This window comes from Furipterus horrens, unplaced genomic scaffold (assembly GCF_987537825.1).
Source record: "Furipterus horrens unplaced genomic scaffold, mFurHor1.1.pri manual_scaffold_4, whole genome shotgun sequence".
In the NCBI taxonomy this organism is placed as follows: Eukaryota; Metazoa; Chordata; class Mammalia; order Chiroptera; family Furipteridae; genus Furipterus; species Furipterus horrens.
The window spans coordinates 38,480,245-38,506,191 of NW_028327174.1; the positions used below are offsets into that span (position 1 = coordinate 38,480,245).

The 25,947-nt window shown below is 34.7% G+C and overlaps 2 protein-coding genes and 1 pseudogene across 2 annotated transcripts in view; all 3 read right to left on the bottom strand.

Annotated features, from left to right (window-relative positions):
- Nucleotides 1-166, bottom strand: part of ERGIC2 (ERGIC and golgi 2) — a 39,125-nt gene extending 38,959 nt beyond the window's left edge. Inside the window, exon 1 of the mRNA XM_090272968.1 lies at nucleotides 39-166. The gene's annotated coding sequence lies outside the window, so the exon portion shown is untranslated. The remainder of the gene's footprint in view (nucleotides 1-38) is intronic.
- Nucleotides 167-1,619: 1,453 nt separating this feature from the next.
- On the bottom strand, nucleotides 1,620-10,961 carry LOC150011542 (chymotrypsinogen A-like; annotated as a pseudogene).
- Nucleotides 10,962-20,394: 9,433 nt separating this feature from the next.
- Nucleotides 20,395-25,947, bottom strand: part of OVCH1 (ovochymase 1) — a 42,984-nt gene continuing 37,431 nt past the window's right edge. Inside the window, 3 exon segments of the mRNA XM_090275115.1 lie at nucleotides 20,395-20,532; nucleotides 21,287-21,420; nucleotides 22,582-22,706. Of these exon segments, the coding sequence (XP_090131241.1) occupies nucleotides 20,395-20,532; nucleotides 21,287-21,420; nucleotides 22,582-22,706 (397 nt within the window).

Genomic DNA, 25,947 nt, shown 5'->3' on the forward strand with positions numbered 1-25,947 from the left:
CCAACAGAACAGCACCCAGCAGGGTTTCAGAAATTTACCTTGAGTTTCGGTCCCAGCCGACCACCATGTTTCACAGACACCCGGATCGCCCGGGCTCCCGTTCACCCGGAAATATCGCGAGAACAAAAGGAACTACGACTACTGAGAATATCAGAACGGAGACAATGTAGAGTTCTCGCGATATGCCCTTTGCTGACGAAGTGTATCGTGAATCAAGAGGCGTGGTCAAGCTGAAAGGGGCGTGGCTAAAGAGAACGGAGGTTGAAACTTATTTTAGGTGTAACCATGTGGCCAGTAACTAATCAGCTGCTCCGGGAAGGGGTAGATTACCTTCTGACAGACACTAAGAACACAGAACTAATAATGTCGCTCTACTCATACTGATGAAAGACCTGGGCGCAGGATGCGTATCAGTCCTCAAACTGCACCACGTTCCCCGTCTTTGCCTCCTTACTCACCCCCCACCCCACGCTGATAATATTTAAAGTTATTTTTCCTGACATAGGCAACGATATTAATTATTCAATGTTTTTGTCTTCCAGATGGTATGCACCTTAAGAAAGAACATCTGTCTTTCTCACCCTTATATTGCCAATACCTACTATGCATTCAAATATTTCTTAAGAAAAATTAATACTTCATTTTTTCCTAACACTTCACAGTATAATAGGTAATAGAGGGGACTTTGGGAAGAAAGGGTACTACTATTTGAGAGTAAGCACGTGTTATCAGATTTTCCAATCAAACATTTAGATTTTAATTTTCTGAATGATTGCCAAAAAAACTCTTACGAAGGCCAATAATGACAATTATTACGAATGACAATAATAATCACACATCAAGCACTGTATTTTTTTCCCCAGTAAGTACTATTTTAAATGTTTCACTTGCCTTACTTCTTTTAAAGGTGTAAAGTAATACCATTATTTGTCTGCTTCATAAATTTAAAAATTGAGTCAAGTGGCAGTTAAGTGACTTACCCAAAATCAATAGGTGCAAGAGGCAGAGAGATATATTGACCAAACACTAAACTGCCCTTTTATTTGGTGAATTAACATTTAAATAAATATTAATTTTACTAAATTGAAAAATCCTAGAATATAAGCATAAATAGTTATCATTGGTGCAATTTCATTTCCAGTCTTTCCTGTCAAAACACTTAAGTTGAAAAACTTTAAATCAACTTTAAGTTGATTTGCTTCTACCTCCCTCACAGTTTTAAAAAGCAGCATAGCATAGTGGTTAACCTCATTCTTGGCTACAGTTTACAGAAAGAGGTAAAGATAAATTAAATGCTTTATAAACAATGGCAATATCCTAGTTTACTTAAAAATCAAGTAATCAGCCTGATATATAATTTCTTAAGTATCCGTTGCTCACTGAAATTGTGAAACTTACAGGGACCTCTCCTGAGTGCAGGGTATTGTTCTGCTCAAATAAAATTAATAATTTTATGGACTGAATAACATTTGCCTTGATGTCTTTCAATGTTTAACAAACTAGAAAAAAAATAGTAGAAGTGTATATAATGCTATTCAACTATGATATATACATGTTATACTAAGAATGAACTTAATGACATTTCAGATTGTAAATTTCCAGGAGGCATTGAAACAACATTAACTTTCTGTGGCCGATGTTTATTACTGAATGTATGAAATATACCAAATCCAAGTTCCTCAATACAAGAGTTGAGTGTTCCTCAATACAAGTGACATTGAGTGTTTTAGCACTGGTAAAAGACTTATTTTTCAAGTATACTAGTATGTGTTTTCTTTCCAATTTATAACACAATTCCATCCAGCTGCTGTCTCAGTGATCATGCTTCTCCTTCAGTGACAAATGTGATCCAATCCCTGTAGGCAGAAATTTTGTTGAAGACCGTTGGTGCGGTGGGAGGGCAGTTACTGCTTCCCCAGCTCACTGATGAGTTTGCACTGCCCATCCTGGGCACACTGCAGTGGTCCTCCAGAATCTCCCCACAACCAGCAAAAAGAAAAGGTCTGGCTGCATGATCCATGGTTGATGCTAACCCCAACTGCAGAGGATGTTCAGACAGTGGTCTCAACTCTCTCAACTCTGATTTCTGCTCACAACAGCATAGGAAACTAGAGCCATCAGGTAGTTGACTGATGTTACAACTATCTGAACCAGATCAAACTGTATTTTCAAGGATAGGCTAAAAGATACATTGAGCATAAGTTGATTCAATATCAACAATAAAGTGTGTCATGCAGAAAGTTTTTTCAAGTATCTACTAAATAAAATGACTAAATGACAGTTTTGAATTACATGGAAACATCTTATTATCTTCAGTGCTACTAGAAGTAGGTACTTTGAACTACCTGATTCAGCTCTGAAATCAAATAAATTATCATTTTTTGTAGGTCAAAAAGAGTTGAATATCATTAATTTCACATAGCTTAACTAAGCAAATGAATAATTCCTTCCAAGAATTGAGTCCCCTTCAAGTATCAAATTAACAGTCACAGCACATCAACTTAGCAATGTACTTATTCTTCTCACTTTTCATGTTAAAACTGCCATACATTTACTCTTCATTGTCAACCAATACCCATTCATGAGACACACTGAGAAGAAAGCCCCCACACTCATCAATGCAATCCTTGAATTACCATGCATGAGGATAACCCTGTAGCCCCTCCACATATATTGATGTGTTTAATATCCAGTACCCAGTAGCTTTGACAAGATGTACTAGTGATCAATGGTACCTTTGTCTGCTGCACGGTTTTAGAAAATTCATCTTCTAGTAGAAAAGGAATAAAAACATATATTACCTAGGCAAATGCTTTTAAAAGATAAAACAAAAAATGCCCTATTTTATAGATGACTTCAAAGGTTAAATCCCACTCATTCTTTCCTTTCAGCAATGTAATGATGCTATTAGATAATTTGTTTTAAAAAACAAAACAAAAAGCTGATATTACTACTCAGTGGCTTATACGACAAAAATAATAACAAAATATTTATGTGGGCTCTTTTTCTTTTAGTATAGTTCTAAGAAGATTAAAAAATAATATTTTTAGAAGGAAAGAAACGTATACACCCAAATTAGTTGTTGATAAAGGAAACAATACAATTTATATTTTACATATTAAATGTATACTTTATTCCATTGTTTCCAGATTGTTCTCATTCTTGAATTTTGCTTAGTAGACATTATGTCTATGTGCTGACACTGTCTGCAAGCTGTCAACTAAAATTGCTTTGTGACTTAGTCTTTAATTTGTTGGATATTTGTAAATTGTTAATTGTTGATTGTTAATTCAGTTGTAGAATACAGAGTCATGAGTTTGACCTTTATCCTAGTTATTTGCACATAATCTTTACACCCATTTATACCATTTTTACCAGCCTATCATTTCAGAAAAATGTCTCATGTCTTTGGGAATAGGCTCACAACATTTTTTTTTTCTTTTTAAAAAAAGAGGGAAAGGGAGGGAAAAGAGAGGGAGAAAAGCATCAATGTGAGAGAGAGACATTGATTGGTTACATTTGGCCCAGACTGGGAATTGAACCTGTAATCCAGGCAAGTGACCCGACCAGGAATTGAATCAATGACTTTTCACTTTCCGGTATGACACCCAAACGAGCCACACCCACAAGGATTGGGCTTATATCTGTAAATATGGATTTCCACAGTAGTGGCATACTGTTATGAAAACAATTGTGTGTGAGTATGTGTGTGTTCACAGTGCAACTAGGGAATAATTACATATAAATGAAACACAAATATTTATTAGGTAATAAAATCACTAGATATTCTCCAACACACATTTTTACAAGCATCAATGAGCTATGTTCAGTGAACTAACATCAATAAATATGATGGCCTAAAACCCAAGCAGACACCTGAAGATCCATTATGGAAAAGACTTTTCTACTATCATTTCTACTAAAAATACAGTAAAAAATTTTAAATGAATACTATACTCAGACTTCACTTCTATTCGGATTCTAATCTTGGAAGAGGTAGTAAATATACTCACAATGTGGGTCACTTAGTCTCCAGCCAGCAGTCATACATTTGGAAAGTAAATTTATTTTATTGTCTTTTCCTGGCAAACAGATTGGAGATACAAATTTTCCTAATCAAAAAGATGAGAAAGAAAAAGGCAAATATCCTTTACTCCATAGGATTGATATGAGCATTGTTAGTTTTTCAGTGATGACTCTAAGAATATCTACTTTGACTTCTAGTACCCTTTTTGACCCTGTAATTTAATAAATAAGTCTTCCAGAAGAAAGCATCTATTAATTACTCAGAAGGGATCATCCCAATTTATATCTTACCACTTTGCTCCAGGTAGTTCCATATCCTCCTAGGACAATAGAAGCACATGCTCTACACTGGGATGTGGGACCCCTGGATTCTCACCCAGAACCATTTTTTGAAATGTGTCTGCCTTTTTTGTCCCTGTGCCTCCAGGGCAACACCTTGTTAAATTTGAGATGACAGTGGAGGAGAATATAATTACTCTCTTTCTTTAACTATATTACATGAGTGGGGAAAATCACATTTGTATCAATTTAAAACCTTTTACCTATGATTATAGCTATAACTATTTTATGTCCAATTTTATATTCAATAAAGGCATGATATATAAACTATATACATTATGCATTTAAACATTTACATTTTTCTAATTAAAATTTGCATATACAGAAGTTTTGTATTATATGTTTGTCTGTGTATACATACACTACACATACAATACACAGAATGCAGTGCTCCTGTGTTTGTTTTCCCATGATGTTTCACTTAATTCTTATCCAGATTTTAGATACTTAAATGCTTCAGCATACCTGCTGTCCTAGGCCATTTTTTAAATGATTTGTCCTTTATTTTTACTGCCTTCTCTTAATAAAATCTTGTCTATTCTTGTCCTACTCATCTCCACATATGTGCCAACTGGCTCCAAAGCTTATGTTATGCTGCCTTCACAGACTGTTATTGGTCTGTCATATCATTTCCTGCCAAACTTCCTGGAGCTAAAATAAAACATTTTTCCTCTACCAACATATTTTTAATTGGTCGTTTTTCTTATTCTGATTTTTTTCATGTACTAGATTATGGTTATATCATTTAAGTAATTACATATAGGTCTACCACATCATTTTTAATACCACACAGTATACAGATCAATATACCATTGTTTATTAAATATAAGAGGAAAACAGTATGGATTCTCGTGGTGATAGAAATGTTCTGTTTCTTTACTGAATCAATGCCAATATGTTACCATTGGTGAAAACCAGTTAAGGAGTACATGGGACCCAGCAATTCCACTGCTGGGATTATACCCTAAGAATCCCAAAACACCAATTCAAAAGAGCTTATATGTAGGGAACCGCTCCTTGAGGAGGATACACACTTATGCACCCCTCTGTTCATAACAGCATTACTTACAATAGCCAAGTATTGGAAACAGCCTAAGTGCCCATCAGTAGATGACTGGACTAAAAAACTATAGTACATCTACACAATGGAATACCATGTAGCAGAAAGAAGGAAGAAGGAATTCCTACATTTGTGATAGCATGGATGGAACTGGAGACTATTATGCTAAGTGAAATAAGCTAGTTGGCGAAAGACAAATACCATATGATATCACCTAATACAGGAAACTAAAGAACAACACAAACAAACGAACTAAATAGGACAAAGAGTAGAATAGTAGTCAATAGGGGGGAGGGGGGAGGGAGAGAAGGGGGATAAGTAAGGGAAGGGTCTAGTCAAGGAATGTGTATAAATGACTCACAGACATGGACAACGGGGAGAGATATGATTGCGGGAGAAGGGGTGGGCTGGGTGGGGGAGAGCAATAGGGGAAAAATGGGACAACTGTAATTGAAAAACCAAAAAATAAAAGAATTTAAAAAATAAAATAAATAAAAATAAATTAATAGACTTTATTTTCTAGAGCAGTTTTGAGTTTATAGATAAACTTGAGTGGAGAGTACAGAATTATCTCATACCCTCTCATTTCTCATCCACACATTTTCAGAAAAAAAAAAAAGGAAAAAACCAAGAGTTGTAGGAGGTTTTCAAGGTAATTTATCAGTGAAGTAATGCAGGTTTGTGTTTATAGGCAGGTTCTATCTACCAACTGCTGGTCTGAACCAGCTATACAATTTATTAACTATGTGGCCCTGGGCAAATTACTTAACTTCTCTCTGTGCCTCAAATTTCTCATCTGCATAATGGACATAAAAATAACAATACTCCCATGGGATTAAATAAATTGGTAATTATAAAGTATTGTGTTTGTTAAATAAAAATAAACCTCACCAAAAATTTACAGCTAATTGTTAGATGGTTTTTGAGCACTTGGAGAAAGACTCAGTGGCCACGTGAAGGCAGCATGAGATCCTTCTCATGCCACATTAAATTAATCTAATTTAAGTTTTGAAAGAGATCATTAGATGGTGACTAGGGGAAAGGAGATAAATCTAATGAATCTTGATTGCAGTGAAGCACTTAACAAAGTATCTTACAATGTCCCTATGAACAGATATAGAATATAAGTAGATAACTATGTGGCTAGGAAGTTTCATTACCATACACTGTTAACCTGGAGGGGAGGTCTTAATGGTATGGAAATAGTTCTATCCTTGGTTCTTCCAAGTACAGTATTTCTACTAATGGCTTTGACAGAAATACATGTAACACGCACAGTCTGTAGGTTTAAGATGGGTGGTGGCTAGACGAGGAGTCAAGGGCTAGATTAAATACAGAACTAAGAGAGCATTTAATTTCACATTTCATCTAACACTGAATTTCTTCTAAAATAACTCCGGGCATATGATTATTAACCTTGAAAATAAGACATGGACCTTGTTAGCACTTTCTCTCTTTGAACAATTCTAATTGCTAAAGTGTTCTTTCTCATGTTGAATCAAAAGGCATCTAAGTAATGACTGTCATTAATATAGTGGCCAAAAATGTAAGTGAATCAGAATGCTTGGGTTAAATCCTAATTTATCTACTTATCATGTCAGTGAGGGTAAGTTACTCCATTTTTTTGTGACTTGGATTTATTATATTTAAGAGGAGACTAACCTATATCTGTAGGATTTTTAAGAAGATTAAGAGAGTTCTTATGACTATGCCTCAATAATGGTAAATACTCAATAACTATTAGATATTATTACACAGAACAAGTTTCATACATGGCCTCTATTAGAATTCCACACATATTTGAAAAGAAGACTTATGATCTTTCTGTCTTTTCTTTTCTCCAAAATGAACATGCCCATGTGTCCACAACTTTTAGTATCCTGGTCATTATGCTGTACAGAGCTGTTCCAGTTTGTCAGTGTTTCATAAAACTGTTGCATTACCAAGGATAAAATAACCAGTAAGGCAGGGCAACAGCCAATCCTATTGGACCTTGGCTGCAAAGATTCATGAGACTGAGCTAGCGCGTGCCAGCTAAGTGCCAACACTAAGTTTGACCATACAATAGAGCTATGACTCCCTTTATCATTTAATTCTCTAACACTGCTCTGAAAAATCACAATCATTTGACAATTCTGAATTTTTTCTTTTAAACACCCAGTTTCTAAATCACCACCTCATATCTATTCAACTCGATTAGTACTTCCCTGCTGTAATTGTTTGATCTCACCATGGCCATCTAGCCATTGATGCCATAAACTTTCTAAATCTATCAGTCCCTCAGTGAGAGATTTTACTGTAAAAAGAAGCAGAAAAAATGGGACAAAAGCTAAATTTCTTGTCTGACTTTAAGTGATGAATAATATTAGTGCGTGTCTGAAACTTCGAGAATGAGAGAAGAGATTGACGATGTGGGAGAAAGGAAAAATAAGGAATTTTGTAAAAAGCCAATAACTCTAGCGTTTATATTTCTAGCTTAAACTTTTTTTCTAGCTCAAGAGTTCTCCCTCTAGCTACCTATTGCCAACTCCATCTGGATATAGCATAGCATTAAAAATTTAACATGGCCCAAACTGATCTTCCCCAACCAACCTAGTTCTCCTTCTAGCATTTCCTATCTATTAAAATACCACCTCCAACATCTCACACCATATACCAGAGTCAATCCTTGATTTGTATATTTAATTCCATACTCGATCCATCAAAAAATTCTACCAGTTCCGTTCTAGATCTGCCCACTTCAGTTGTACCCTATTGTTGTCATCTCTTTGTATGGTAAGATAATCTATTATCTAAAACTACTAATAGAACTTTCTGCAGTGATGGAACGTTCTATATCAGCTCTGTCCAGTATGGTAGTCAATCACTATAAGTAGCAACTGAGTGCTTGAAATATGGCTAATACCACATTTTATTTCATTTTAACTAATTTAAACTTTAATAGCAACACATATTGGACAATGCAAGTCTAGACTACCACAATAGCTTCATAACTATTTATATAATTCACCTGTTGCCCCCAAATCCACTCCTCCGCACAGTAGCCAGAGCAGCCTCAAATGACTCCCTTGCTAAGTGTTAGTGCTCTAACCATTGGACAAAAGGGATTAAGTCCTGCTCTCAGGAAATTTTCATTCTGTCAGAGGGAGAAAGATTTTAAACAAATAAACAAATATATATCTGCTATGTCATGATAAATGCCAAGAAGAAAAAGTGGAGGGGGGCTGTTTAGGTTATGGGATAGAGGAGACCTCGGTAATGTATTGTTAAATAGTGTTACCTTTTTCTTCTTGATTGTCTGTTTTTCTAGAGAAGGTGGCAGTGATCATCTGACTTATTCACCACTGTGTCTCCAATATGCCTTACACTTTAGGAAATATTCAGTAATAAATGAATTTAACCTATGCATTTAATATGGTGTTTACTAATTACTGATGTCTTGCTTTCATGGAGTAAATGGAAGAAAAGTGACCAGATGACCTTAATTTAGCTGAATTTATTTTCATTAAAATATTCTAAAAACATTGAAATGGAAACTCTTTGGCAGCTATCTACCACTCCATTTATATTCACATCAATGATTAAAAGCTAGTTAAAAACTGGTGGATTCTATTTAAGTGAACAAAAAGATTTAGTAAGAAAAGATAATTAAGACAATGTAGCCAGTGTGCTTCTGTATAAGAGATAGTTCTTGTAACTAGTTAGGAGAATAGTAATGGGACTCTATGTTTAATAGTTATAAAAAAATCCTTATAGAAATCATGTGTTTCATTGAAATAAAATAATATGAGTATATAAAATTGTATGAAATAAATTTGTAAAAGCTAGTAAGCAAATGGTAATTTCCTCATTTTTATATAGAATCATAACTACAGAAATACAACCTGTCTCATTTGTAATCATTTGATACCTCTAATTTTTTTATTAATCAGAACGTTTAAAAAGGAATAATGTTGCCAAGTTGAAGAGTACAAAAGAGTGAAAAAGCAAAAGGCGGCCCATGAACTGCTGTAATGTGGTGCTCAAAGCTAGAATGTGTTGTTCTCCTGTTGGACATAAACAATCTCACAGAACATCAACATCAGCTAGGACTCTCTGAGTCAGTAATAAGGTGAGACAAAGACAAGGTCATGTGTACCCACCAAAATACCGAATCTCTCTCTCTTCCTCCCTCTCTCTCTCTCAGCTAAAATGAGAGCTTGCTACTCATTTGCAGTTTTATCCTTACTCGAGCCAGGCATGACTGATATACCCAATCATAAAATTGCCCCACTTCCTGACAGCATCCAATGTAGAACTAAGTCTGCTGACTTAGACCCTCTCTAAAACAACCCAAGCAAAGCCCAAATCCTTTAGTGGGTTGTTTCTAACACCTTCTAACTGACACCTCATGGTTTCCCATAGTATATAATCTCCCTCTTTGCAGTATTAAATCTAAATTGCTCAATTATAGATATGTTCCAGGGGTCTTTGGCTAAAGGGCTTTGATGAGAGTTAGATAGGCAAGTCTAGTGCCGTAGATGCCTCTAATTAATCTTAAGGAGAACTAACTAATAGCTTGAAATTTTGTATCTTTCCCTCACCCATTCTCTAATTGCTTTAGAAATCTTGATAGTTATCAAACTCACCGATAAGAAATAGTTAGGTAACTTTGGAATTTTGAAGCAAATTGCTAAACATACTGGTGTAATAAATCCTGGAATATCACAGAAGAGGTCAAGGTCCCTGGAAAATATACTATCAAAAACTCTCCTCTTGCCCTTTGTGACACGTGGCTTGTAATGGTGTCCTAAGTGGCAGAACTGGGAGGGCATTGGAGAAGATGATTCAATATTAGATTACAAAATCTCTGGAAAAGTTTCCCTCTATGATTCGGTCTCAGAACAGGATATTGCCTGACATCCACGTATTACAGACACTATGTGATTGATAAGTCTGTAAATTAGCTTTTTCCTCTTTAACCTAATTAGCTTTTTCCTCTTTAATTTACTCTGAGTCTAAAAATGGCCATCTTTACTGTGAGAATGAAACCTATCTAAACAAATTTTCAAAAAAGTTACCTGGATATTCAGTTTAGAAAATAAAACCTCTTGAAGTATATTACATCTTGAGAAAAAACATATTAGACTGTTTTCTAATGATAAAGGGAGATAAGAATCACTGGGCTGAAATCAAGAAGTACTGAGATTAAAGGTCAAAATCCAGTTGAGTGTGGTCTTATGCTCAGCCCATTGTGTTTGGGAATTCTGATTAAGGATTTGATAGAAAACCACTGACAACAAATGATACTGTTCTTAAGGTAATTGTAGGTCACACTTTCCACATGTATACATTATATAAATATTTAGAGACACTTAGCATAGATCATTTTAAAAAAAATGATTTTACCAAGTAATCTTGATTGTTGATCTTGTCCATCATAAATATTGACGTAATCACATTCACAATTCCAAGATTCTTCTGTTATCAAGTATTTGATCACTGCCTTAATTGTATTTACTGACATGGAATAAAAAGTCCAAGTGCAGTTCAGCATATTTGGATAAATACTAGGAAAATTGGGAGATGTGATTTCCATAAAACTAATGGGAATCAAATCGAATACTGGACATCCTTAAGGCAAAAAGAATAAAAAGTATTTATGCAATAATCAAAAAGCTGAGTTACTTCTTGAATCTATTAAAACTTCCACTATAACCCTGGCAAGCATGGCTCATTTGGCTGGGTTATCTCCCATGAAGCAAAAGATTAATGGTTTGATTCCTGGCTGGGGCACATACTTGGATTGTGGGCCAGTTCCCCAGTTGAAGGTGTACAAGAAGCAACCAATTGATGTTTCTCTCCCTTTCTCCCTACCTTCCCCTCTCTCTAAATAAATAAATAAAATCTTTAAAAAACTTCAACTATAGTGTACTTCTATTAATTTCTGTCACCATTTCTTTGCATCCATAGTTCCTATGTATACTGACACAGGGTTTAAGAGATTTTTGTTTTGAAAAACTTACCCCTCAAAAGAAGACACAGAAGTTCTCTGAGTTAAACTCACAAACTGTGAACTACTAAATCATCACCTTCTACATTTAAATGTAGTTTTGTTGCTCATATGTAATACATAATCTTACTTAATGTTCACAATCATGAGAAACAGATTTTATTATCTTCAGTCTAGCATCACGTGAACTCACACTTGACATTCAACAAATGTGCCCTAAGACTTTCAGGACTTTCTAAATTTGTAAATACCACAATAATATTTTATTTCTTTACAAATACAGTGAGAAATAATTTCAATGTTACAAAATGTGAGTAAAGAACAAAGCAGTTTGAGAAGTCGATATGAATACTTTACTAGACTAAATACATGAGCAAATTATGTACACTCGAAATTCAGTTTCACAGCATGTACAATTCAAATTACACATATTTATTAGATAGGGCAATTTGGATCACTTTCAGATAGTTGGAACCAGGATACTAAGTTTCATAGGGGGAAAGGGGCTACTAAACCAGAAAAGAGAATTGAGTAATTCAGTAACATTTTGGGGCTATTCCAAATGTTCTAGGTATTATCCAACCTAAAGTTAGCACCATCCAAAAACTGGCTTATTTCATAATCTTAGCTCTTTGTAGTTTCCCTATGTATTGGTCCAGGAGAGAGAGAGAGAGAAATAATATACATAACGCAAAAGACATAAAATAAGAGTATATAGAAAGAATGTCAATAAATAGACTTAAAATAGCTAGGGTGATTCACATGAACAAAACAGATGCTTTTCTCATCCATTAATTGGGCAATGTGCCACGTCCTTACCCTCCACTCCCTAATCCACCTTGGGTCTCCATTACCCTCAAAGTTTAACACTAAGAAAATTAATTCAAATCTATACTTCACTCCAAAGCAACTAGAATCAGGCCCCACAAACACCTGGAAATTTTTGACAGAAATCAGAGGACACCTTTTATTAAACAGTGCTTAGCAACAAGGATATTCTTGATTCTATTTCCATAATATTATATAACCAAAGCCAAGCCATTTGGATTCCTTACCTCCTTTATAATCTTACCTTTATCTTTCACTTTTCCTCACATGGAATCTAGAATAAGAAAATATTCAGGGTCAATACATCCAGGCAAATATTATATATTTTTTATTCTAAATGTGATACAAGCACATTGTAGAAAATTTCAAAAATATCGAGTTCAAAAAAGAGAATAAAAAGTCTCCTGTAGTTGCAGGAGCTCTGTAACCAATTCTCATATTTTAATGTAAATCCTGTCAGGTCTTTTTCTATGCTATATGTACATCTTTCAAAACTGTATGACACTTTATGGCTCTATATTTTTGATTCATGTAGATACAACATAATTTCTATGGACATATTTTAATTTTTAATTTCAAGAATATGAATGATGAGTCAGATCTTTAATAAACCTCATACACAGTGTGTAAATCTAATAATTTCTTCTGTCATTACAAAAATGTCTGCACTAAAGATTTTATGACTTTACTTGAAAGACAAAATTGAATATGTGTAATAACAGTCTCCTGAGTTAACTCTAATTCATACTTCAGCTCTTAGCCAGGGGGATTAGCATAAAGAAAACAGATACTTTTCTTACCCATTCACTCCTTTCTCTTTATTCTCTAATCTGCTCTGGCTGCAATGTAGTTTCCTTTATTCAAATAAACAATCATTGAGCACCAATTGTTTACTAGGCATGCTTGTCATCTTTGGAGATAACAGCAATCGGGCATGCTTGATACAACTGAGAGACAGCCAGAAGTTTGACATGGCTGGTGTGTGGTGAGTATTGGGGAAAATGGTAGGAGAAATCAAGAAGGTAGCCAAGATCAGGATCATGTAACATCTTGTAGGTCACTGTAAGGACTTCCAGTATGAATGAGTTGAGAAAACATTGAAAGGTTAGAAGCAGAAGAATAACATGATCTGAATTATTTACTTTAAAGGGATCATGCTAGCTGTTAGGAGTAAAATAGATGAAAAAGAGACTCATATCAGAATGTTATGTTGGAATTGTTGAGAAAAAGTTTGATTCTAGATCTGTTTTACTGAAAGGCCCACCTATGAACTATATTTAATGTGAGATATGAGAAGAAAAGTCAAGGACAACCAAGATTAATGGTTCAAGCAATAAATTAGTAAAATAGATTTGCTATCTACTGAGATGGGAAAGACTGGTAGAAGAAGAAATTGGAGTCAGGGGTATGAAATCAGGAGTTGAATGTTGGTCATAATAAGTTTGAGATGCTTAATAAATATCCAAGTGGAGAGGGAGGAAGTCGCATATACAGTGCTGGAGTTCAGTAAAATAGTTGAGCCAGGAGATATATATTTGGGAATTATCTGTGCATAGATGGTATTTAAAGCTAGGGGTTGCACACTCACTCACTTAAGGGTGAGTATAGGTAAAGAAGAAAAGGGAGTCAAGGTTCTGGGCCCTGGAACACCTCAACTTTTAATGGTACAGAAAATGATGAACAACCAGTTAAAGGAGATCAAGGAGGGGGGAGGGGAGTCAAACGCTGCTGGTAGGACAGAAACGTGACTACTGAATCTGGACTTTTGAAAGTCACTGGTAGCTTTGGCAAGAACAATGTGGAATGGTAAGAAAAACAAAGTCTTATGGCAATGGATTCAAGACAAAATAAGAGAGCAAAAGGGGAGACAATGAGTAGAAATAAATTTCCTGATGCTTCACTGTAAGGAAACAGAGAAATCAAAGTTTTCCTAGAATTCCAACTCAATCCTTAGTCAAATTAGACCGAATCCCTCTGTTACATATTTTCATTGCACTCTGTATTTTTCCTTCCAAATTTAATACACTTTTTTTTTTTTTACGCTATGTTTTTCTACATGACTATCTGATTATTGACTAGCTCCCCTACCAGGCTGTAAATTCTATTAGGGCAGGGGCTGTTTTGTTCACTGCTGAATCCTTCTAGTATAAGTTTAAAAATATTTGTTGACATTCAGGATAATTAAAGGTTTAAATGTGAGATTTTATTCTATTTTGTTTATGTGAGTCCCTTAAGGTATTCTTTGACATATAATCTGAACTCGATGCAAGTCTCTTTAGTGATCTCCTACCAACACTTCCCAAATTATCAGACTAAATTAAGCAAACTGTTTTTAGTAGAAATATCTCTTCAATTGTATTTCAATTAACATTTTAATGGTTATAATTGATTAACCTTAAGAACTAGAGCAATTCTAATAACATAATTGCAAGTGTTTCCTTCATAGCACCTGATTTCTATAATTTGCAATAATTTTCAATTTTCATAATACCATCAGTGCCTTTGCCCAAACCACAGGAAGGTTAGGCAAAACATATTTTTCAATAACCTTATTGCAACTAATATATATGAACTAGATACCAAACAAGTAAAAGAGAACTAATTTACTCTGGATATTTGCACATTAAGGAATTTCAAAAAAAATTTTTAGTAGGGATAAAATATTCCTACTATATTTTTATAATATTCCAAGTACCCATAAAATTAGATAAAAGTTTTAGGTGACATACAAAAAAATAATAAATCTGATCAATCTTATACTTCATAGATATTTAGATTGAGGCCTCCATGGGTTAAAGAAGTCACAACCTTAAATATTATTTTTGTCTTCGCCCCTAAAGCTGACAAATGAAACAGAGAATTCCAATTTACTTATTTCGTAACATAGTTTTCATAATGAAGCACGATGAAACAAGCACATTAACAAACATGAAAAAAAAGCAATAGACTTGCCAGAAATATGAAAAGACTATCTCAAAAAAAATTCTTCCATGGCCAAACTGGCATTGTATGTAAAAATCATCATATGAGGACCATGAGATTTGAATGAAGATGAATCTCCTTCACTTAATTTTTCTAGCCCCAAACAAACAAACAAACAAAAAACTTACTATTCAATAAGGCAAAGGTTTTTGAGCAAAATAAGAGAGAAAAATCCAATTTTTGAAATTACAAATTTATACCATATCTATTCCCAACAATATAAAAATGGGAAAATCAAGCAGAATAAAACCCAATTAGAACAGATATAAGTTCCAGATTCCTGAGTCTAAGCAATTCTTAGGAAAGGGTTCTAAACCAACTAGGAGACAGTATAATATCTGAAATAACCTTAGTAGATATTTTTAAAGCTATATTTTACAAGAGAAGGTGACATGGTCTAGATAATTCCTTAGGGAACAAAAATATTATTCATGTCACCAGACTTCAGAAAAATAATCATGTATAGGGAGTGTATTGGAGCCTTTTCTATAAACAACCTTCATGTATTCACAGCATAGTCAAATGAATAAGAAGCAGCTTGTAGAAACTGGCACGAAAGTTAAATCCATTAGCTAGCCTAAGTGAAATTGTTTAGGCAATAGCTTTTAGAGGTCTCCTGAGACTCAGAATCCTAGAGCTAATTAGCAATGGTTCAGCCTCTCATTACACCAGGATCTCTAAAGCATCCTTCGGAAGGTGATAAGAGTCTGAACTTCTTCAAAGACAGTTCTCTCTCTTATGAGATGGACTGCTAAAAGCCAGCCTGCTGTCATGAAGTTCTCCCCCATAAAGTTAATTCAACATCTAGAACAAAACAGTTTTCCTTCCTCTTTTGTTTTTTTATGGTTTTCTTTAAAATCAGAATGTTCAATTACTGGAGAAAATTTAGAGAATTTCAAAACTAATTACTCATAATCTTGTACTCCTGAAATATCTACTTAAACATAGTGATGTATTTTCCTTTGGACTTTTATTTTAGTCATATGTAGTCATAAATTAAAAATATTTAATTATGCTATTTAGATTTTCATCCTGATCTTTTCATTCAATATTACATTTAAAAATTTTCAGTTTCATAAAAAAGTTGTGAAAATAGACTTCCGGCCAAGATGGAGGCATAGACTGACACGCTCTGTCTCCCTCTACAACTAAGAAAGACTACAACTACTGCAAAACTAAAAATAATAAGAAGTTCCTGAAAATAAAGCTACATGGAAGTCCAGCGTATGAAGTCATAAACAAGTGGTGCTCATACGGACAGGTAGGAAGTGCAAACCCGCAGCTGAGAAAGATCAAACTGTGCTGGAGGCAGCAGCCGCAGCAGCCACAGCAGCGAACAGTGGGACCGGGTAAGCAGACACCTCTATTTGGGGGGAAAAGAGAAGCGACTGGGAGCCAGCCCCAGCTGCAGACCAGATCCGTTGGCTCGCGATTCCAACGCCTGGGAAGGCAGACCCCATTGGGAGGCGGCCCTGTTCCTCAGTGGAGAGTAACAGCAGGAATCCATCTTGGACCCCCGCCCCCACGCAAAGCACCACAGTGTGGTGAGAAAGGTCGCCAGGTTGTGACGAGCACATGGGGCTCGGCCCCATATAGCGTAGGAGGTGTGACAGCATCCCGCATAAGAAGGAAAGATAAACAAAACAGTCAGAATGGCAGAATTAATGATTGAAATACCAATCACACAGCTAACAAAAAAAAAAAAACAAATAAAAGCCTTGACCGATGAACAAATAGCGAATCTTTCTGAGGCTCAGTTCAGAGCTATAGTCATAAGGCAGCTTACAGACCTAACAGCGGGGCTGAATCAAGACAGGGAAGGAATGAAGGCTAATCCTGCTGAAATGAACAAAAATACATACAAGACAAGTGGTGAGGAAGGGAAAACCATGGATCAAATTAACAAATCAGAACATAGGGAGGGAACAAACAGTCAACCAGTGCAGAAAGAGGAAACAAAAAGTGAGAAATATGATGAGAGGTTCAGAAACTTCTGGGACAGCTATAAGCGATCGAACATTCAAATTATCAGATTGCCAGAGGGTGAAGAAGAACAACTAGAAATTGAAAAATTATGTGAAAAAATAATGAAGCAGAACTTCCCTAACTTGGGGAAGGAAATGAACTTACAGGTCCAGGAAGCACAGAGAGTTCCGGATAGGCTGGACCCAGGGAGGACCACACCAAGACACAATATCATCAAAATGTCAAAAATCAAAGATAAAGAGAGAATCTTAAAAGCAGCAAGAGAGAAGAAAAGAATCATGTACAAAGGGGTCCCAATTAGACTATCAGCGGATTTCTCAAAGAAGATTTTACAGGCAAGAAGGGACTGGCAAGAAATATTCAAAGTAATGAAAATCAAAAACCTACAGCCACGATTACTCTATCCAGCGAAGCTGTCATTCACGATAGAAGGGCAGAGAAAGTGTTTCCAGGACAAAGTAAAACTGAAGGAGTTTGTTAGATCCAAACCACTGTTCTACGAGATGTTAAAGGGACTGGTTTAGAAGAAGGAGGATCAAAACTATGAACATTAAAATAAAACTGTATCACAACAACCAACAACAGAAGCTAGGGAATCGAAATAAAGGCAAACTAAGTAGGCAACGAGAAGAGAAATAGAATTATAGGTATGGGGAACATATTGTGGGGAGGTCAGCGGGGAGAGGGAAGGGGGAAAAGGAAGGGAGATGATGCAGGAATTAAGAAGCATAGTAGGAGGGAGTGGAGTAGACAGGAAGATGTTGAGAAAAACTATATGCGCAACCAATGGGCATGGACTAAGGGGTGCGGGGGGACTACTGGAGGGAGGGGAGAAGCAGGGGGGCGAGAAATTGGGACAATTGTAACAGCATAATCAGTAATAATAATAAAAAAGACTTGAGTTTCTTAAAAAAAAAAGTGAAAATATTTTATTCAGTGCCTGCATAACATTTTTACCTATGGGTTTACTATACTTTTCTTAACCAATATTCCATGTAAGTGGTTTTGGCCATTATAAGTAACATTAGCTGAATGAACACCTTATACATAAATGCCTCTACATATGTGTGAAGTATATCTTTAATAAGTATGGTTAAAAGTTGAAATACTAAATAAAAGGTCATAATCAAGGGTTATCATAAGGTTGATGATTTAAATCTGTTTCCTATGACAAACCATTTCAACTTTGATCTTACACAGTATTTTCTGAAACAAACATTCTAACAAAGGTAGTATGCTATAACATTCATAGTTTCAAGGTTTCAAGTCAATAATCCTAGGAACTATTAAGCTTTTCACTATTGCAGGAAAACTGCTCTTTTTAGTAAACAGAGAGCCAGAGGATCAACTTCGATGTGACAGGACACAAAATAAAAAGAGATTTAATTTAGATTGTATAGTAACTGATATGCAAACAGTCACTAACCTTTCTTATCTGTTAAAAGAAGCTAATGATTAATCCAGTGCTTTATGTTTTCAAAATCACTTGGGTCAATAGCTTGTCATTCTCTTGGAAAATGAACAAAAAATCAAACCCTTTGGAGACCCTGGTTTTAACTTGCAACTTAATCAAAGCTTAGTCAAAGATTTTGAGACCTAAAATTTATTTTTACAGATTTGAGCTTTTCTAATACTGATTTTAAAATTCTCCATGTTAATTACCTTAATCCTTTTTCAGAGTTGTTGAAAATCCCATTTATTGCTTTTTAAATTTTGTTTTGATTAGAGCAGAAAAGGTTTTAATGATATAGAAATTTACTGATAGTTTTCTGTTCACTTTCATTGCTTTTATATGATAAGGTCTTTCTCCATCCAAAGTTAAAATAATTACCTATTTTTATACATTTAATGGTTTAAGGAAAATGCTTAATTCTTTAATAAGCTCTTCTGTAATATGATGAAGAATATAATTTATTTTCCTCTCTGATCTGTAATGACAAATTTATCCTATTAATGCATATATTTCTGATTTCCCTTATGGTCCACTCATATGTGTCTCTTCTTACACTAGCACTACTCTATTTGATTATCATTATTTGAAGGTATGATTTAATACCTGATAATTTGCTTCATCTGGTCTTTTTCACCCCAAACAGCTAGTGCTATTTATCTTAAGAATAAACTTTAGAGTTATTATCAATTTCTTCCTTTGTGTAAAAAAAATTCCCATTGGAATTTTGTTGGGAAATATATTTGTAAATTAATTTGGGATGAATTAATGTTAATTCTGTCTTCCAGTATTAGAACATGCTACTTTTCTCTATTCTGATCTTTGTGTGGGGGGGTTGTGGGGTATAGTGGGTGTGGGTGTGTGTGTGTATCAAGTTTTACATTTGATGATATATCTCATATTCCTTTCAGGTTATTCTTAGCTTTATGGTTTTTGTTGTTAACTATAATGGAAATGATCTTTCCATTATATCTGTTAACTAATTTTTACTGGTATGGTTTTAAAGGTATGATTGCTGTGTAATTAATTTATATCTAGTTTCTTTTTTTAGTTTGACCTAGTTACATGATACATAATACATTTTTTAATATTCAAAAAATGATCCTTGCATTATAGGGATAAATCATAGTGCTTGGCTATGTTAAATATTCATTGATTAACTACTGACCTCAAGCATTGAGTTAGCTCCTGGAGCTTGTAAAACTTACTTGCAAAAATTGAGATTGGGTCATTAAAACTTTTGGGGGTGGAGATAGGAAGTAGTAAGCATGTTTAAAGAACTAATTCTAAGTAAAGAAGAACAGGTATGGACTTCATTAACATTATAAGTTATAACTAATATAGCTAATGTACTATTTCCCTATATTTCTTTCTTCTTCCAAACTGTGTATGCAGACACCCCATTCATGGAAAGGCAAGAGGGAAACAACAGTCTAATCTTTTCTTCCAAGCAGCACAATTTAAAGAATAGAAATGGGAATGTAAATTTCTAATTCAAACACAGCAGAAGCTTGGTTTCTTTTATATTAATTAACATGCATCCTCATTAAGTTCTCAAAACCACCTTATGAGGCAGTTTAAGTAACAGGTATTCTGTAAGGCAAGAAAGGAAGAAGCACAGATAATTTCTAAGGAGGCCGGGCCCAGATCCTATGTTTTCCCCACAAGAAGCTATGATGCTTCATAAAAGAAAATCAAAAACATAGTTTTTCATGGAAGACTAGTTATCTATTAATATTTTGCTGATCCAAATCTTTCATAAACCAACAGGTGACCCTGGCAGGCCAAGGGTGTCGATTTCATCTGGAAATTGATAATATCTAGGCAAATGATGTGATTTGAAGGGGTTAATAACCTCCAATGGCAGTGATGGCACAGATGGAAGAATGTCAAATTATTTCTAAACAGCATATGCTGTTATTTGCTTTGTTGAGAATTTAATGTATCACTGTAATTGACTTAGAATGCCTTAGTTTTTATATCTGCTTCTTTGTGCTTGGGTGAAAGAAAGATTTCTACTTTAATTTACAACAATTAAAAAAGATTCTCTAATACTTGCTTTGTCAAAAGGTTTAAGTAAATTCACCCATCATGGTGAATGGTTGGTCAATCACATAAAGTACTCTAAATTCTGACTCGCAGTCTATAAGAATTAAGGACATATTCTTGTCTGAAGTTGCCCCAAACTCCTCCAAATCACATAAATTTACTTAGGATTTGTATTATATAAATCTTCACTTTTCCCTTTAAATATATCCTCTTGTTTAATTCCAGGAAAGTTCTATTTCCATCATGGCAATTTAAGAACCATTTACGGAGAACCTACTAAGTGCCAGAAGATTCTGCATATATTATTTTAATCTCTAAAACTCTTTCATAGAGATCTGACTTTACACTTCAACTGATAAATGATCTCTTTTGTTCAAAAAGTAGAATTTATCAATGGGGATAACTTTACAATCAGCTTTCATTTATCAAAGGCCTCAGATCAGGGATTATCCCAAAGTCTACTCTTTAAGCAGAAGAGGTGAAAAATAATGCTTCAGTAAATACTAAGTATTGCTACCTGTCAAGCAATCATTCCCATACTTCTTTCATTGTAACAAACAGTCCTTCCTCACCACATAGTAGTTCTGTGAAAATATCTTGGGATCTCTATGATTCCTGCTGGTTTGGTCAGAATAACATTGGTGCAAGTGGCCATATACTCTTGGTTTGAACTCTGAAGAAGTCTGGTTATTTTACTGATATTTTTACCTAGAAATAAAGGAAGAAAAGAAAATGAGAATAAAACTTAATTTTTAAGAGGTTTCCTATATGCCTTTTCAGATCAAAGGCATACAGCAAGCCTCCAAAAAGAGGCTGTAAGCTTTCTTCTCCAATTGTTATTAAAAAGTTAACAGTAGATGGTTAGTGTTTCTGAAAAGTCTCTATCTGAAATATGGAAAGATACAGAAAACCAGCACCTTTCTTGGAATTTTGTTTGGCATAGTCTAGGGTCTATGGAAAGTAATGTGGGATAAATGTAGATAATGCTGGTCCCATGCACAGCTTCATCTGAAAGCAACATTCTAAATATAGTTCTTCAGGGAAAAAAAATTCATACGATATGCATGCTTTTCTTTATTACTCATTTAACTTTTCCCCAAATATATCTTTGCAGTGATTTTTGATGCCAAGGAGAAAAACAAGCTTTCAGTTACCTATGTTCATCAAGAGTCGAAACTTCTCACTAATTATGTGTTCTAAAATGCAATTTGATAACTCTTAATTTCAGAATTTACATTTACAATGCTAGCATCTAATACTTGTGTAGTTTTTTTTCAAAACTCATTCTACCCTTTTATTATATTATCTCCATAAAGAAAACTCTAATACAGAGATAACAACCTGTCCAGAGCCAGCTATGATTTCAAATCCAGATCTTCTGATTTGCAAGAAATACAACAGCAGAAAAGGCTCTCTATGGTGTAAAATCACAATGACAATGACAATCAAAAACATTGTTTTGCAACCAACATATCTTAGTCGTGTCCAGAAATCACAGTTGGTTTACAAGTCAGTCAAGTTATCCACTGAGCAGTCTCTCTAATGGACCTGACCAATCATGATCGCCTCAAACTTAAACTCATTTTCCACAGAAACATGATTTCTTTCAAAACAATGTACAAGTTTTGAATATTTCTAAAAATAAAAAAAACATTGGGCCCTGGCTGCTGTGGCTCAGTGGGTTGAGCGTCGGCCTGCGAGCCAAGTGTCGCTTGTTTGACTCCCAGTCAGGGCACATGACTAGGTTGCACGTCAGGTCCCCAGTTGGGGACGCAAGTGAGAGGCAACCTCACAGACAAAAAAAAAAAAAAAACAAAAAACAAAACATTGACTTTAAACTGTATAAGTTTATAAAATGACCAAACATACCTTGAACTCTAAAGGCAATAGAACTTATGCCAAAAGCACCTTGTACAAGGAAACAAAATGTCACCCTCACCAGTGCTCCAGAGCTCACAAAAATCATCGAGTAAAGTGTTCTTCCACATAATTATCTAGGTTAAAAAAAAAATCTAGTGAAAAACAAGGACTCAAGTTTTTGAGCAGCTTTCTATTTTATGCACATGAATTATTTATTTTCAAGCATTATTTACTTTTATTAAAATATATCTGACATGCAATATGGTGTGAATTTAAGGGATACAGCATGTTGATTTGACACATTTATATACTGCAATATTATTGCAGTTGTAGCAGTAGTTAGCACTTTTACCACAACACATGATTATTTCTTCTTTTTTCATGTGGTAGAAATAATTAAGATCTAGTACCTTAGCAAGTTTGCTGATTAGAATACAATATTGTTGTCTATACTCACTACACTGTACTTTATTAGATCTCTGGGACTTATTTATCTATTAGTTGTAAGTGTGTACCCATGAGAGAGAAATTTATCCCAATTTGCAACATGAGGAAACAGGGTTCCAGAACTCAAGTGATTCACCCAAAGTCACAGACTGGTGTGCTGAGGAGCGAGGATCTGACCTGGGCCCATGACCCCAATATCATTATAGTCTACTTTACCACGCCACATTGTTCCTTGAAGGACAGTAGGTAGTAAACTATTTTATATCATATGATGCTGAGATGCCATTTTTTTCTCCTATAAAATTAACCTAATAATTAAAAACATTTCACCATGAAGATCCATAACAAAAAACTTTTTTACCTGAAAGTTTATTCTTTCCCTACATATCAGTCTTTCTTTCTTTCCTTTACTTTGAGAACCTGAAGTCAAAGATGGAAAGAAAAATTATAATCATAATTCTGAAACAATTCAGAGGGCTAATTGAGAAAATATGAAAAGAACCTGTGAGTTTTTTAGAATAAAGCTCATCTTCGATAAGAACGATGCAGTATCATTCTGTAACATTTGTTTAAATGTTAACTACTGAGAAAGACATTTGCTGCTTATACTACATACAACTATATGGTACCTACATTCCAGATACTAATTCTCTCCTTCCTCATTTCATGTCCTTAGCTCATCCACATAATGCATTATATATTTTATTTTATCTTATTATGTGTCCTCTCTCCACTATAACATAAGTTTAATAAGGAAAGGGATTTTTTGTCTATCTGTTCACTACTGGGTCCCCAAAACCAAGAAGAGTCAGTCTCTGGCCCATAGTGCTCCACAGGAAGAGAGGGAGGAGATTATATCCAAGAAGAAGAAAACAATTAGTTGGCGTAACATATTTGGGTAAGTCATGTTGAAATACTATTTGAAGAATGGGCAAATACTTATTTGTAGCAAGTAGAGATAAATGCAGCTCTTGAGTGAACTGCTGGCTCCCACAGGGGAAAAGACAGCATTTTACATACAGTATAGAAGAATACTATCCAACTTGAATGAGGGATAATATTTCCATTACAGTCTTGGAGTTCTGCTAGCTATCATCTGAAGAGACAAAACAATTCTAAAAAGATCAAGATTACCATTTCAAAGCAAAGAAATGCTAGGATAAAAAATTATAGTGGTTTCTCAGTTAGTCCACATAAGAGTCAAGCATGTTTTTCAATTGGTTGTAAGGACAGGGGAAATTTTTTGCAGAAAATGCCTTTCTATATGAGAACTTAGTATATAATAAAGATAGTGATATAAATTGAAGAGAAAATAACTTATTTAAAAAAAACAGGTATAGCATCACTTTCCTACACAAGATAATACATTTTAGCAAGATTAAATAAATAAATTTTTGATTAAAATTTTTCTGAACTCAGGATAAATTAATTTTTAAATGTAAAAGCAATGAGATAAATCACAGATCAGAGATATGTATGAATAGACTTAACCAAATAAATTTTAGAATGTTTATACCAACATATAATAAAATTTAAAGGCAAATTATAACCTTATGAACAAGCACTTGCATTTTGTGATAAAGAAAAATATCTTTATATATAAAAGCTTTTATGAACCAATAAAAAGAATAATACAAAAACAGATGATAATGAAAAAAAATAAAAAATACAAATAGCTAAGCAATATATGAAAAAATATGTATCCCCATTAATGATTTTTGAAAAGTAAAAGTGCCTGTCAAACTGATATATAAGGTTATTGGCATTGTGGAAGAAGTTCCCATGTATTGCTAATGGCAGCAAAAACTGATTCAGCATTTCTGGAGTATTTAGCAGTACACGTTCATGTGAAAAAATGTTCTGAGTCTTTAGGCATTATCCTAATTTGGGGCGATATAGAAGGGAGCGAAGTGGCAAGATCCCTGCTCTTGTGAAGCTTTCATTTTAGTCAGATAAATGAAGATGATTTTAAATAGAGACCAAGGCTGAAGAAGAAATAACTAGCATAATATGATGGAAACTGATTGTCGGGAGGGAAAAAATGATACTACTTGAGACTGACAGGTCTTTGAGGAGATGATCATTCATTCATTCATTCATTCAACACCTTCCATGTGTCAGGTACTGTTCTAGGCCCTGGGGATTCTTGAAGTGAAGAGAAAAAAGTTTCAGCCCTCAGAAAGCTCACATTCAAAGGGGAAGACACAGACATGAAAAAAAAAATATGTGAGAAGTCACTAAGTGCTAAGAAAAGGGAACTGAGAAGTACACAGGCAGGAGATGATGCAATTTATGTCAGTCAAGGTAGGACTCATCAGGAAGGTGACATTGTAGTCAACACTTGAGGGAGGTGAGGGAGAAGGATGAAAAGAAGTTCTTTGGAGAGCTGGGAGCCATAGCTGCACAAGACCCTCAGGAGAGAGTGAAGATGCCTGGAGCATGGAGAGCTAGGGATAGAGAGGGGAAAGGTGTGCTTGGGTTTGGATTTTATTGCAGCTCTAAGGAGAAGACTTTGAGCAGTGTTAAGGGGGATGGTGAAGGTGGTCTAATTGTATGGGAAAAATATCCAAAGTGAACAGACCAGTTAATAGTTTTTTCTGAAGTCTAAATGAGATAGTATTTTTAAAGAAAGATGCCTCTAATAAATGTGTGTGCCTTTTAAGTCAAGGATTTAATCTCTCGCCCTGATGTAAACCTAAGAAATTAATCTCACCTTCAAAGCAATTTTCCTGGCCTCCAAATACTCCAGAATCAAGCACATGCATATGTGTGTGTACCATACACACTCACAATGACGTACACAAACTTATTTTCATTCCAGGTTTCCCCATTAACCAAATTATTTCCAACACTTTCCTCTTTACTAAGAGACAAAAAGCCTGTATTACACCTATACAAAGAAGGGGTGGCAACTTTGTTTTGTTGAAC